General features: G+C 49.3%; 1 protein-coding gene across 9 annotated transcripts in view; it reads left to right on the forward strand.

Moving 5' to 3' along the window:
- Positions 1–15,011, forward strand: part of RPS6KA2 (ribosomal protein S6 kinase A2) — a 368,603-nt gene that overhangs the window by 309,411 nt on the left and 44,181 nt on the right. For all 9 annotated transcript variants that reach the window (XR_011535604.1, XR_011535605.1, XM_070603175.1 and 6 more), the window contains 2 exons: positions 1,124–1,212; positions 11,805–11,869. Coding sequence is in view for 7 of the 9 variants with exons in the window: in XM_070603175.1 (XP_070459276.1) it covers positions 1,124–1,212; positions 11,805–11,869 (154 nt within the window). In the remaining 2 variants the exon portion in view is untranslated. The remainder of the gene's footprint in view (positions 1–1,123; positions 1,213–11,804; positions 11,870–15,011) is intronic.

Below are 15,011 nucleotides of genomic sequence, written 5' to 3' on the forward strand. Positions count from 1 at the left end.
GTGAGCAGACTCCATCTGAGCAAGAGGTCAGAAGGGAGAGATCTGGGAGGGAAGAAGGAGAGAGGAGAATGGACGGGAGTGGGGAAGTGGCCCCAGAAACAGGTAGACGGTGAACTCCAAGTCGAGGGAGAGAACTTACTGCAGCAGAAGGAGAAACCGTAAAGCTGCTTGTCCTCATGACCAGCTCTCTCAAACCCTGCAAATGGACAGGTGACTTTTATAAAATCAAGAGGCACATAAGAAGTTATAAATTAAGTTTTTGTAAATTTCATCATTCTGTTAATGGAAGGAGAGATTAGTGGAGGAAGCCCCGTGGCGAGGATTTAATCGGTGTCTTTCTGTATCAAGTGACCTTACATTGTGGGCGACATCTGTAGTTTGTCTTATTTTTGTACTGATTAACTCTGTTTCTTTTCATTTTAAGGGGGAACAAGATCTTTGCTTTTTCTCAAGCTGGAATAATTCCCTCCAGCTAGAATAGTCCCTAAGTCCCAGGTGTGGACTCGTGACTGGTCACTTGGGAGTGACAGTGTTTTCTGAGGGAGCAGCATCCAGTTGTGGTCCCATGGTTCCCAAAGGGTGGTCTGAGGACCCCTGGGGGCCTGAGCCCCTCCAGGCGCTTGCAAGGTCCTCCCTTCCCAGATTTTTTTCATAGTATTGCAGCTGACTGAATGCAAAGGCAGATAAGAGAATCCAGCAGTCTCCTATCAGACCAGGGAGAGATTCCTAAGTGAGAACAATGCCACTCTCCTTGGGAAAGACTGCTGTTGATGTCTTGGAAAACATAGTTTCCATTAAAAATATTATGTGAGTGGGATTGTTATTGTTTATTTTTTAGTGGCTTTATTATTTTTAAATGAATTATTAAATAGCCATTGTAAAAATTTCTCAGTTTCAATTTCTCATACGGTCAACATCACAGATACAACCCACATAAACCAAAGCCCTTCGGTAACTTTTAAGGCATGAAAGGGCCCTAAGAGCCAAAAGTTTGGGTGCTCCTGTTCTGGGTCACTTAGATTTGTCTGTTGATGCTGACTGAGCAGGATTGCAAAGGACTGAAGAAACTCTGGTCATTTTAGGGCTCGTCCTTCTCATCCTAAAAGCCACCTCTGTTTTTCAGAGCCAAGCTGGGCATGCCACAGTTCCTCAGCCTGGAGGCCCAGAGTTTGCTCAGAGCCCTCTTCAAACGGAACCCGTGCAACCGACTGGGTAAGACCCCCGTGAGCCCCACGCCACATGGGGATGCGCGGCCCCCTCCCTTCTCCACCAGGCTCCAGTCTGGCTATGTGGTTTCCTAAATTCACCTACAGTGAAAGGTCCTGAAGCAGGGGTGGAAATACTCTCACATGTTGTGCGAGCTCCAGGGCTTTCCAGAACACAAAGTCACTGCCCGAGTACTGTAAGCTATTTTCTAAAAGCCCCTGTTTTTACACAAAACAGTGGCACTTTCTTCTACCACTTTTCCTTCCCTTGATTTTGGGGGGAAACTACAGACAGAACAGTTGAAAATCTGCTTCTCATTTAATCCTTCTCTAGTTAAGAAATCTCAAGATATATGTTAGAATTGAGATTTCCGTGAATGTTCGCTAAGTATTAATTCACTTTCAAAATAACTCTTTACAAAGTGATTTCCCACGGTTGCCTTTCACTGGTTATTCTCCTACAAGGTAATCAGATACTTAAAAATTCCACAGGTGAGGAACTGGCCCGGTGGCACAGTGGTTAAGTTTGCACGTTCTGCTTCGGCGGCCCAGGGTTCGCCGGTTCGGATCCCGGGTGCAGACATGGCACTGCTTGTCAAGCCATGCTGTGCTAGGCATCCCACATATAAAGTAGAGATTTACTATAAAGTAGAGGAAGATGGGCACAGATGTTAGCTCATGGCCAGTCTTCCTCAGCAAAAAGAAGGATTGGCAGCAGATGTTAGCTCATGGCCAGTCTTCCTCAGCAAAAAGAAGGATTGGCAGCAGATGTTAGCTCAGGGCTAATCTTCCTCAATAAAAAATAAATAAAAATTCCACAGGTGAGCCAGCCCTGACAGCCTAGTGGTTAAAGTTTGGCACTCACTGCTTCGGCAGCCCAGGTTTGTTTCCTGGTCGCAGAACCACACCATCTATCTGTCAGTTGCCATGCTGTGCAGTGGCTCATATAGAAGAACCAGAAGGACTAACAGCTAGGATATACAACCGTGCACTGGGGCTTTGGGGAGGAAAAAAAAAATTCCACAGGTAACGCATCTACTGAAATCTTTGTCCGCTTGCCCAGTTTTCTTTCCTCCCACAGTCCGGTAGAATAATCCATCATTGTCACTAGTACTTCTGTATGTGCTGAGCATAGATGAGGGTGGTAGGTAATGACATGAATTCATCGGAGGCCGGGAAGAGGTGTCCCGACATGGCGCCACCTGTGTGAGAAGCTGGAAATGCAATTAAAACACAAGGCACCATTTTTCTGCCCATGATGGTGGCAAATAGTATAGATATCAGTAATGTCCAGGGTCGTACAGGTGTGGGCCCTCCTATGCACTGTTGTCCACAGAGCAGTTGGTGCAATATGTTGTCACTTTGGCAAAATCCGTCAACATTTTAATTGTGTATACCCTTTTACCGAGAAATTTTACTTCCAGAAGTCTATCCAGCAGAAATACCCATGCCATCATATGTTATATATATTAAAAAAAAATGCAAGTTGATGCTGTTTCTGTTTAGCAAATACCCAGAGACAAAGTTAATGTCAATTAATAACGAAACCTTTAAATGAACTGTGACACATTCTCACCAGGCGTACAGGGCAGCCATTGAACTGGGATGGGCTGTAGCCGGGTGCCTCTACCGTGGTACTGTTGACCTCTTGGCTGGATGACTCTTTCTCGTGGGGGACCATCTTGAGCATTGTAGGATGTTTAACAGCATCCCTGGTCTCTACCCCCAGAGGCCAGTAGCACCTCCCTCTCCCAGCTGTAGCAACCAGAACTCTCCAGACTTGCCCGTGGGTTCAAAATCCCCAGATGAGACCACTACTCTGTAGACACTGATCTGAGTGATGCCCAGGGTCTATCTGAGTTGCAGAGATGAGTTGCTGCCGAGTCTGAATGCATCCCGTGGTGGAACTTGTAGTCAATTCACACCAGAGTCTGTCCTGGGTAGGTCCCCACAAAGGTGGCCTGGAGAGACCCACGTGGGCCCCAGCCCCTAACACCAGCCTGGCGCTCGCCCCATGGTAGGGTCTGTTCAAACGACTGTTGTTGAGTGAGTTCGATTAAAATCAGTCAGCATGGTAACCACGCACGTCTTATGGGGCTGCCCCGAATAGAGGTCCCCAGAGGCCCGGCCCCGAGGGCAGAGACTGCTGTGTGGCTAGAGGCGGCTTTCCTGGAGGGAAACTCGGGCCGGTCAGAGAGGAAGGCTGAGGCCCTCCCGGGAGAGCAGCCCTGGGCACCAGGCTGCTGACAACGTCCGGGACACCGGTGGGGTGGCAATGAGCCCAGAGGTCCGGGGATGGGGCGCACAGCTGGTCTCCACAGTGGGGCTTCTGCTGGGGCCGATGGACATAGTGTGTGTGGGTTGGGTTCATGATTTGCAGGAACCTTGAGATCTAAACAGAATTTCGTCCACATTGTGGTTACTGGGGCTCCTCAGCAAAGCCCCGGATGGCACCTGAGGCCTCCTCACGGTTCTGACCTAGGCAAAGCCAAGGCCCTCGATTCTACGAGACGCAGCTCCTAAAGATGCTTGCACCACACCCCGTCTGTAGAAACTCCGCTGGCCTGTTCTTTGGACATTGTGCCTCCATAAACAAGCATCAGTTCAGGGGAGCAGCGAAAGGCTCACCTGAGGGTGGGGGTCCTGGAGACGGTGGGAGACCTCAGCCTCAGGTGGAGGGACAGCGCGGAGCTGGCGGGACGTGGACAAGGAGTAAAGGACACGAGGACCTTTGGGTCTGACCCTTTGTCCTGAAATTGCAATGTTGTCAAATGCGGTGTGGGCCAGCCCAGGGGCCTCCCCAGGTGTGCAGACCCTCAGCTCATCGCTGTGCTTTCTGAGCAGGTGAAGCGGCGTTTCTTAATCGTGAAAGCGCATTTTGAGACATAGAACCAAGTTAAGATAATAGACGTGGCCCTCAATTAAGTCTATTCGTTGCAGTTCCCTCTAATTTGTCTCTAAATGTCACACAAAGATCACCCTTGTTTGCCCATTTCTGATCTTTCCTGGGTCAGGAATTAATTGATTGCCTTTCTTCAATGTCTCCATCAGTGTCGGAGTGACGCTGAAATGACCCCTTCCCGGTCCAAAATGGACTCGCCGTGCAGCTCAGCAGATCTGAACCCGCTTCAGAACACAGCTGCCTCCGAGTCTGGAGTGCAGCACTGTGAACCGCCCAAGGAGACGGGACACCTTGGCCTATCCCTTCCCCTCATTGCGGAGCCCTCTCGAGACCCTTCTCCAAGCCTGTCTTCACACTTTCCTCCAAAAAGAGAGGTTTCGCTTTTTGAAACCGGACGAGTCCATGAAGTTCATTTTTCTAATTTTGCTTTTTCTTTCTCCTCTAGTGACTGAAACCTATTTTTCCCCTGCGGGATCAGCCTGAGGGATACACATCCCTTCCTATTTGTTCACTGATGCCCAAAACATTATATGATCAGCGCCATGATCATGCAGGGCCACCTAAAATGAACCTGGGAGTTCTCTAACCTGCCTCTCGTTTTCAAAGATAAAAAAAATACATAAATTATTTAGAAAGTGATTTCTTCCCTCCATGTCTTAGGAGAGCGTAAATATTATAGTTCCCACGCGTCCACTCTCCAGACTTCATCCTATTTACTGGGACAACCCCACCACCACCAGCGAGTGCAGTGACATTGTAAAGGAAAGAGCAGCATCTCTGGAAAAATCACTGATGACACTAGATCTGGAGATCCACCCTTTATCTAGTCAGAGCACATTTGGCGCTGGGACCACAAGAGCTGGCACAGAATGTCCTGCTAGAAACTGGTGACAACCCAAACAGCATAAGAAGGCACTGTATCAATGTGCATGTGCACACACACAAAACAAAGGCAGGTTATGTGTATATAATATAGAAAGTCTCCATTTATGACCTCCTCCAGGAAACGCAATCCCAGCCTTCCACTCTGGAGCAAATATCGTAAGATCCATCCGTTCAGGTTCAAAGGGGCTTTGACTTGTTCCTAGAACAATGTCAGACATCAGTATCCAGTTAAAAGCCATAAATTAGAGCTAAGCATTCATAGATTGTTTATTTCTAATCTTTGCCACAACAAAGGCCATGTTCAGCTTTTCTGAGTCTTAGTTAGAAATTGAAAAGATGTTTCGGGAAAATTCCCTGTAACGCTGCTTATATTTCTAAGAGAAGCACTCTCATGGGACCTGTCAGACTTGAGAAATGAACTGTCTTCAGCTCACAACTTGATTCTTTTTCGCTCTAATTTGGGCTGGGGACATGATTTTTCTCCTTTCCTCTGCAGAGAACTCCCTGGAATTTCACTGTAATTGGATTTGATGAATTGTGCACAGTCTCAACTTGTCTTCATTGAATTTGATACAGAATTTTCATTCAGTAGAAAAACTGGACAGAAAGTATCAAGATTTAGAAGGAGAAAGATAATTATATAAAATCACAGTCTTAAGGAATAGAAAATTGTCTTTATCAGACCCAAACGTGGTGAGGGTTTCCATTTTTACCTAAAGACCTCCCTATGTCGTGAAGGGGCCATTCAGAGCCGTTATTTTTTTGCCTTCCATAAGTATTTTTGTGCTTTTTAAGCAGTCAATGCCTATACACTTCTTTGTGGTATTTTATCCCCTTCCTATCTTTTTAAATTTTGGTAAAATACACGTATGTAAAGTTTACATCTTAACCACTTTTAAGTGTACAATTCAGTGGCATTAAGTACATTCACACTGTTACACAGCTGTCACCTCCATCCATCTCCAGAGCTCTTTAATTTTCCCAGACTGAAACTCTGTCCCCATTACACAATAACTCCCCATTCTCCTCTTTCGCAGGCCCTGGCAACTACCATTCTACTTTCTGTCTCTATATTTTGACTACTCTTGGTGCCTCATATAAACAGAATCATACAGTATTTACCTTTTTTATGACTAGCTTATTTCACTTAGCGTAGTGTCCACAAGCTTCATCCATATTGTAGCAAATGTCAGAATTTCCTTCCTTTTTAAGGCTGGATAATAGTCCACTGAATGGATATACCACATTTTGCTTATTCGTTCATCCAACAATGGACACGTGCTGTTTCCCCCTTTTGACTATTGTGGATAATGCTACCATGAACGTGGGTGTACTGTTATCCCTTCAACCTTGAATTCTTCTGGGTATATACCCAGAAGTGGAATTGCTAGATCATATGGTAATTCTGGTTTTAAGTTTTTGAGGAACCTCCTTACGATTTTCCATAGTGGTTGCACCATCTTCCTATCTACAGGAAGAGTCCTGGACCATTTTTATCTCTGGAATGAGCAAGGAGGCAAACGTTTGTACTGTCCAGTGTCGGTGAGGATGTGATGGAAGTGGATCTCTTCTGGTAAAGATGTGCCTTTGTCCCACTTTTCCATAAGTCAACTTGAAAATGTCTATCAGAATATTTAAAGCACATACTCTTCACCCAAGTAGCTTCACTTCGGGGAATGTTTCCTCCAGATGTATTCGCACAAGTGCAGACATATGTGGGATGCCAATGTAGGAGGGAAGAGAAGAAAGAAACCCATGTTCCCATCACAGATAGATGGTTTCTAGAAATGCGGTTGGTCTACAGGGGCACTAAGCAGCTCAGAAAGGGAGGCAGTTCCACACCCACTAACATGGGAAGGTCTTGCAGCTGGAAGAGAAGAGTTCAGTGAAAACAGCCAATTCCAGAACGATCCTATTTTTAGACAAGAGGGGGGAGGTAAGTAAAGAAAATTTCTGGAAACATTTATTTGGACAAACAAATACATAAAAAAGTGGAGATCATTGGTGTGCAAAGACCTGAAGTAGGGGAGCATTGCTTTCTACCGGTTGGACCCTTTTCTCTCTCTGCCTCTTGGCTGCTGGACAGACCAAAGGAAAGTTATCTGATGCACAATTACTGGTAAACCATGATTCTGTAAGGAAAACTATCATTTTGCGGGATACGTTTTAACAGATATTGTTAAACCCTCTCCCGAGAACATTACAAAAAGGTAGAATTGTTTGACCCGCCTCTGGAAAGTGCTACATTACTTGACAGGAAGCATTAAGACCTGAATTTGTCCTAGAAGGAGAACAAGTCCTCTCCGGTCTTACAGGAAAGAGGGGCCTCCTGGGTCTACCCCCGTCAGGATTCTCTACACATTTGCCACCAGTAACATTGCTGATGGTGGAAACTCTTCTGTCAATACCAAGTTTTTGATATGAAAATCTGTCCAGTCTCTGCCTTGTCATTCTTGAGTGCCAGAATAAAGTCCAAACACGTATTAGGAATGGGGGAGCATATGTGAAAATTGCACACTTCCTAAGGTAGCAGGCATTGCCACTCACTCCATTATCGCATCCTCTTGGTAACTCCCGGGGGAACCTCCCCCAGGCCTTCAGGAAGCCGCCAGTCACTGCCTGTGGGAGCCAAGTGTGTGAGGGTTTGCAACGCCCTCGGGGCGGAAACTGGAATCAGGAAGGAGAAATTAAGACATAGGACGCGTTTATTCATTTAAACACACACCTGAGAACAATTCTGGCTCATCTTTTGCAGCGATTGAAGAGAGAAGAATTTTGTCTTGGGAGTCACTTATTTCAGTCAAATATCGTTGTTTGATGGGGAGGATTTGTCACAGCGAGCCGAACGAATGAGACTCGGGGGGCCGTGTTCGTTCTCCATTTATCCTGGAGGAAGGAAACAATTTTCTAAATGATCTATATATTTTTTGTCTTGAGATTTCACATCGCAAAAATCATAGTTCTCCGGCCCAAAATATTGTTTTATTATTTAGTTGAAATAACTGATGAGAGAGAAAGATGGACTCATCTCATTGGGAGGCTGGGGCCTCGAAGCACAGACGTGGTGCAAATTCTCACTACAGCGGAAGAAAGAAGGTGCAGATTAAAATGTGCCGATGGAGTGTCTGTAAAGAGCCAGCATGTGCTAGCAAAGAATTTGTAGTCACACGAACACCTGATTCCCTTTGCATCTCACTTTGTTTTAATTCTTGCAGACTGTATTTGGAAATGATGGGTACAAATGGGTACAATGTAGTGAATACAAAATGCAAAGTATATTCTTCAAAGAGATAGAGCCAATGAGTGACTCTGCAGGTGCGTGACTCCCGTGTCTGCTGTCCATAGTGCTTCTGACCACAGCGTATCAGCAGTCACCAAAAAAAGAGCTGGGGCCAGGTACAAATTGGAGGTGGTTTTTCATTTTATTTAAATACTTATGCTCAGAAGGATTTTTCAATCTAGAGTTCTGGTCTTCATCAAAGGAGGCCAGCGCGCAGGACGGACATGGAGGGAGGGCGGCATCGGAAGGCAGACCGTTCGTTTGTTCTCGAAGTTTAACACAGCAGCTGTTTGGGCACCCATCAAGAACTGCTGGGCACTGGGGCTGGGATCAGATCTCGGGGCTCAGGTCAGGATTTATAGAACAAGGAAGACAGACACGTGAATCCAGGGGGTCGTCATGGTGAGGTCCTCGAAGAATGAAAGCTGTTTCTCTCTAGTCTCACCAAGACCCCTAGACACGATGTGTGGGTTTTTCCACACCAACAAATTCTCCAGTTCTCAGCAGACACCAGCTTGGTGTCTTAGGATTCAGTTCAGTTCTGGCTCTAACCACCAGAGTCAGCTCAGAACCCACAGGTTAGGGGCTCAGTCCCACAAGACGCCCCCACTTCAGATGGCAGACTCAAGTCCCAGGTTGTCACCTGTGCTTCCAGCTGACCAGCTGCGAGCCAATCCGGGGTTCCCAAGACCCCCTCGTCCGGTTCTGTAATTTGCTAGAACAGCTCACAGAACTCAGGAAGGCACTTTACTTACTATTGCCAATTTATTACAAAGGATATTTTAAAGGATGCAGATGAACAGCCAGATGACGAGGTGCACAGGGGGAGGTTCAGAAGAGTCCAGGTGCTTCTCTCCCCTTGGGGTTTTGGATGTCCCATCCTCCCAGCACATGATACGTTCACCAACCCAGAAACTCTCGGAACACTGTTGTTTAGGGTTTTTATGGAGGTTCCAGTACATAACACGATTGATTAAATCATTGGCCCCTGGGGATTGCCTGCCTCCAGCCTCTCTCCCCTGCCTGGAGCTGGGAGGTGAGGCTCAAAGTTCCAAACCCCTCATCTCCTGATTGGTTCCCCTGGTGACCAGCCCCCATTCTTAGGGGCTTTCCCATAGTCCCTTAATTCACATAAATTCAGGGGTGGTTAAGAAGGGCTTGTTATGAATTCCAAAAGATGCTCTTTTCACCTCTGGAGCTGTTTCTGGACCTGGTGACAAAACCTAAATACAGAAGTTGCTTCTCTCTCTCTCATCCCTTAGGAAATTCCAAGGTTTTGGGAGCTCTGGCCTGGAGCCAGAGACGAAGACCAAAATATGTATTTCTTAGTATACCATAATATCACAAGTCCTCAGAAGAAAGATCCAAATTGGATCTGAGGGTCACGGTGGAGTCCCAGCCCAGGGGACACGTTCACTAAGTTTGATGGATGCACCTCAAATCCCAGCTCGGCTCCCAACTCTGGTTCGACCTTGAGCAGATTCCCCAGCCTCCACCGGCCTGTTTCCTCGTCTTTAAAGTAGGAAGAATAACCCTAGGCACTTGGTGTGGTGGCATTAAGGGGGAGAGCCCGTGTGACGTGTCCGCCCCACGGTGGCCTCCCCGTGTCCTCACGGAGGAGAAGCCCCGAGTCCGCGACCTTCCTCCCTGCCTTTACATGTTCATTTCCGCATCAAAGTGCGATAACCACCCCCAATCACACCAGGAGTAATAACGGTGTGAGAATGCCAGCCGATGTTCCCTCCAAGCATGTGGGCCTGGCCAGGCTTCCGGGCAGGCGTGGCAGCTGGCCCTGGGCCTTGGTCCACCTGGAGACATCCCTGACCAAGGGCAGCTCTCCAGCCTCCTTTTCTGCCCGTGTCACCGTCAAGACCAGAGTCAAATGATGGCGACATGAGAGTATCCAGCCCATAACGGGCTTTATCTCCTGGGACCCCTGTGTCCTGTGGGGAGGGTCCCCCTCCCTTACCTCTCAGGCCAGGGCTGGCAGGGGATACCACAGTGACCACAGCAGTCACAAGGCCTCGTGCTGTCCTCCACATCTTCCCGCTCCCACGTTTCTTCGGCATCACCCAGCCGCTACCCGGCCGCCTGCCTTCCTGGGCAAGAACTGAGATGGGAGGGGGGCTCAGCCCCGTGGGGACGGAGGGACGTGAGATGGATGGGGCTTTGATCTGGAGCAGGGCTGCACCTGGAAGCTCAGGTGCAGAAAGGGGAAGGCCGTGCCTCTCACACCCGGTGGATGTTTGAGATGCAGAACCCCTTGGCCCAGACTTGGGACAGGAGCTGGCTGGAGTCCCCAGTCCATGGCTGCCACCTCCCTTCCCAAGTCTGGGCCCCCCCGGGGCTGGGCTCCTGCTCCCTCCCCGACTCCCCAAGGGACAGAACTTGCTCCTCTCCCACCTTCCCGTCCTGGAGAAGATGCAGAGCTCTTAAGGCCTTAGGGTTTTGTTGTTTTAATTAATAGACATTTTTAGAGCAGTTTTAAGTTTACAGAAAAATTGAACAGACGGTACAGCGAGTTGCCTTATACTCCCTCACAGCCTCCCCTGTCCCCAATCCCCACCGCCCTCAGGCATGTGCACACATGCTCACAGTTTCCTTTAATATTAACTCTGCATTAGTGTAGGGCATTTGTTACAATCGATGAACAGGATTGCAACATTGTTATGCACTGCATGCCCTCCACAGCTCTCATTAGATTCTCTCTCTGTGATATACTAGGCAATGTACAGCCATGGGTTTTGGCAAGTGTTTAATGACATTACAGTTATCAGAACAGCGTCACTGCCCTAAACGTCCGCTGTGCTGCGCTGCCACTCCCGACCCCCAGGGCCTTGGGATCTAATGTCAGGAACAAAGAAAGGAGAGAGGAAAGGTGGAAATAAGAGACAAAGCAGGAATATTGGGAACGGTCTGGGGCTGAAAGTGAGCGTCCGCCGAGCAGGCCCAGGTGCTCGCCAGTGTGGACACCGGCCAACTCCAGGCTTTCTGCGGGTTTCTGTCCTGCTGCGTTTGCCTCTTGAGGTCCTGGCTTTCTTCCCTTCCCTGTAAACCCCAGCACAGCCTTACAAGGCGCCCTGCACTGCAGCCTCCCCTCTGGCCCTCGCCTGTACTTTCTCATCCTTCTGGAAGGCCCCACCTGATGCTAGCATTAGCGAGCATCTGAAGTACAGCCGGGGTGTGAGGGGCCCCCAGCTTCCTCTCCCGGATTCCCAAGCATCCCCACACCTGCAGAAGGAAGCTTCCAGCACCTCCCACCTTAATCCTTCCCCGCTCCGACCCCACCCCTGCCCCAGGCCTCTCCCGTCACAGCCCTGCAGGGCTGAAAGGCGGCCACTCTGGGCTATGAGGCAGGGAGCAGGGGCCACTGGGCAGGACCAGGGGACAGTTAGGGTGCCTTCCCGCAGGAGGAATGCATCAGGACCCATCTAAACGTGCCCTCGCCCCTCCCCACTACATCAGAAACTGTCAGGGGTCGCATCCTGGTGGATGCGCGCTGATGCTTGTCTCTGCTTTGTTGTGACGACAGGTGCTGGCATCGATGGAGTGGAGGAGATCAAGCGCCATCCTTTCTTTGTTACCATAGACTGGAATGTAAGTTGCCCACCCTGGTCCCCGACTGCACAGGAATGCAGGGAGGTGGGGTGGAGGGCACGGCAGCTGCTTGTTACCAACCAGAGGTAAGTGTGGACCTGTCACCTGGAAGACACACTCTCTCAGGAGCCTTCTGAGCCGGCTGGCATTTCACAGCACAGACCAGAGACCACCGCTTCCCTGCAGCTCAAGGCCTGAAATTCCTTCAACTCTTTGCCCTTTAGAGACAGGTTTAGATGGCAAGGTTTAGATGGGTTTAAACAGAGACAGGTTTAGCTGGCCTTTAGCCACTCCCAACCCACTGAGGACAGCGCAGAGATCACCTTCAATGCAGCAAGAGGCTGCAGGAGCCCTTTGGGGTCCCTAGATCAGGCTGCAAATGCCGTTTTAGTACGAGGGCCTCTGGGCACCCTAGATTCTGAATCAGATTCCCAATCTCCTTTTGGGTTCAGCCTCATACACTTAGCACTCTTGTAGAAGTCGATAGAAAAAAAGAACTATCCAGACTGTGAAAGTATTAGTGCCAATTGTTAAAGGTGAAAGGAAGATCTCATTCAAGGGGGCCGTCTCCGTGGTTGCAGGGACCACTGTGGTGGGGTCCTGTAGATGATGAGAGAGGTGGGGCTCAACTCTGAACACAGCAGGGCCAAGTGGGGTGTATAGCCAGGGAGTGGGGTGGGGGTCGGCGGATGGACAGTCACTAAACGGAAGCATCCAGGCGAGGCGGGCTTTGGCGAAACTGACCTGCAGGACTCTTGAAGGCAGGCCAGGTGGCCAGACATCACCTGGGGCGAGGGGGCGGGCATGAGGAACCCATCAGATATCGAAGTCATCAGATAGCAAGGGTGGGGCTTCTGGCTAACCTGACTTAGGATTCTTGCTAAAATTGGACAATGCAGAGATGGACTGAGAAATCCGAAAGTCAGGCCTGGTGGAAAAAGAGCTCAGGGAGCCAAGTAGTTTGGTCAAAGTCACATACAAACACCAGCTCAGGGGCTGACCCTGTGGCTGAATGGTTAAGTTCACGTGCTCCACTTTGGTGGCCTGGGGTTCGCCGGTTTGGATCCTAGGTTCAGACCTACACACGGCTCATCAAGCCGTGCTGAGGCAGCATCCCGCACAGAAGAACTAGACTGACTTGCAACTCGGATATACAGCTATGTACTGGGGCTTTGGAGAGAAAAAAAAAAGAGGAAGATTGGCAACAGATGTTAGCTCAGGGCCAATCTTCCTCACCAAAAAAGCATACAAAAAAACCCCCAGCTTTGCATTGTTAGATGATAAACTGGAGCTCCCCTGAGGGGGTGACGACGATGCCTGTGTCTCCAGTTGTCCGAGCCACCGGACTTGATGCCACCTGGAGCTGGACACCAAGAAGTTCCCAACTCTCACTTCCCACAACCCCTCTGTTCTAGCTCTCTTGGGTAGGATTAATGCGGTCAGCTCTCGATGCATCAGCGACTACAGGGCTGCAGAATGCAGTGTGTCTGGACAGCTGGGGCCGATCTTCAATCTTTGAATCTGAAAGAAGGAAGACCTCCTTTGATCTCAGTTCTTTTAGTCCTTTCCTTGCAGTTAACACAACAACAATTACATTAGGGGTTTTCTTTCCCTGAGCCAAAAATTAACCTCGGGGGATTTTAACGGAAAGTAAAAAAAAAAAAGAAAAACTTAAATATTCTTGATAGTACAAAGGATATTATCTATATTTGGCTTCCCCTCCGTCGTCTTCATGTCCCGGTGGAGTCTGGTACCTCCCGTGAATTTCAGGCAGGTGTGGCTGAGACAGGTGGGCGGCCCCACTCCGGCCCCCGTGGCAGCTGTGTGCAGCCAGCTGTTGACATAGCTTCCCAACCTCACTCCCTCGCTGCTCCCGGACTCCCCTCCTCTCTCATCCTGCGCCCCAGGAAAGCGTTCAAGCTGCGAGAATATGGGGATTTTTTAAAACTTAGTCTTATAGTTCTGATTCTAGAACTTCTGTGAGATTAGACTTCTTTTTGAAGGTAAGATTAGAGAGAAGCAAGTGGAGGTTCAGCGTATCCATGACCTCCCAGCCAGCTACAAAAAGCCTTGTTCAGAGATCAAATAGACGTCAGATTGCATCCAAAAAAGATGGAGAAGAGAGGATCTCAAGGAAGTGAAGCCACTGCCTCCCTTTGAAATCTCTTTTCACTTAGCTTTCCTGAAAATCTAGGCTCCCAAGGAGCTGTGGGCATCCTCAACTCACAGATGGGCACCTAAAGATCAAGTTTGGTCGATTGTGTATGAGTTGGAATCATTTTCTAGGGAAACGAGGCTGCGTGTGGTAATTAGGTCTCAGCCAAGCCTGTTTGGTTGACGGGCGGCCTGTGTGTTACCCCACAGGATGCTAGTGCAGGGTAGAGAGCCCCAGAAGCTGACCCCTAAGGGGACAGCACCTCCTGTGAGTACGTGCACTGGTGACTTTGGTGACGGGATGGGGGCCCCGCCATGTTGCGTCCCCTCCTCCTACCACAGGCAATCAGAGTAGAACCATGCAGCCATCCAGTTATTCCTCATTGATCCATTGATCCAGCCCTGCTCGTTGACCATGTATCAGGCATGGGGACAGAGCAGAGGACGAGGCCAGTGACGTCCTACACCCGGGGGCTTATGATCTGGTTGGCAGAGAGGCAATAGACTAAGGGGTATGCACTTTGTTACAAAGAGAAGGCCACACCAGGAGGAGCTGTGAGCCAGGAGGACGCAGAAGCGAAGAGCTGGGGAGAGCCGAGGCCCCCCCCCCACCGCCCCCCCCACCCCCCCCACCATGCTCCAGGCCTTGCAGCTGCTCTGTCCTCCTGGAACCGGAGTCCCCAGGACCCTAATAGCTCACTTTCCCTCCTTCAGGTCTCCTCTTAACTGCCCTCTTCCCCCTGAGACCTGTCCTGCCGGCCCCTCCAACACTGCCACGCCTCGCCCTGTGCCCCTGACTCTGCTGGCCTTGCTCTGTCTGTTTCCCACGTCCTTTGTCCCCTTCCAGCACGCTACCGAATGTCGTTTATGATGGTGATTATTATTTCCCATCTCCTGCCTCTGGGATGTGAGCTCCAGGAATCTCTGTCAGTTTGACTCAGGGATGTGTCCCACGCCTCTGAAACAGGGCCCAGCTCAGAGGGGGCCC

This window comes from Equus przewalskii, chromosome 32 (genome assembly GCF_037783145.1).
Source record: "Equus przewalskii isolate Varuska chromosome 32, EquPr2, whole genome shotgun sequence".
NCBI lineage: Eukaryota > Metazoa > Chordata > Mammalia > Perissodactyla > Equidae > Equus > Equus przewalskii.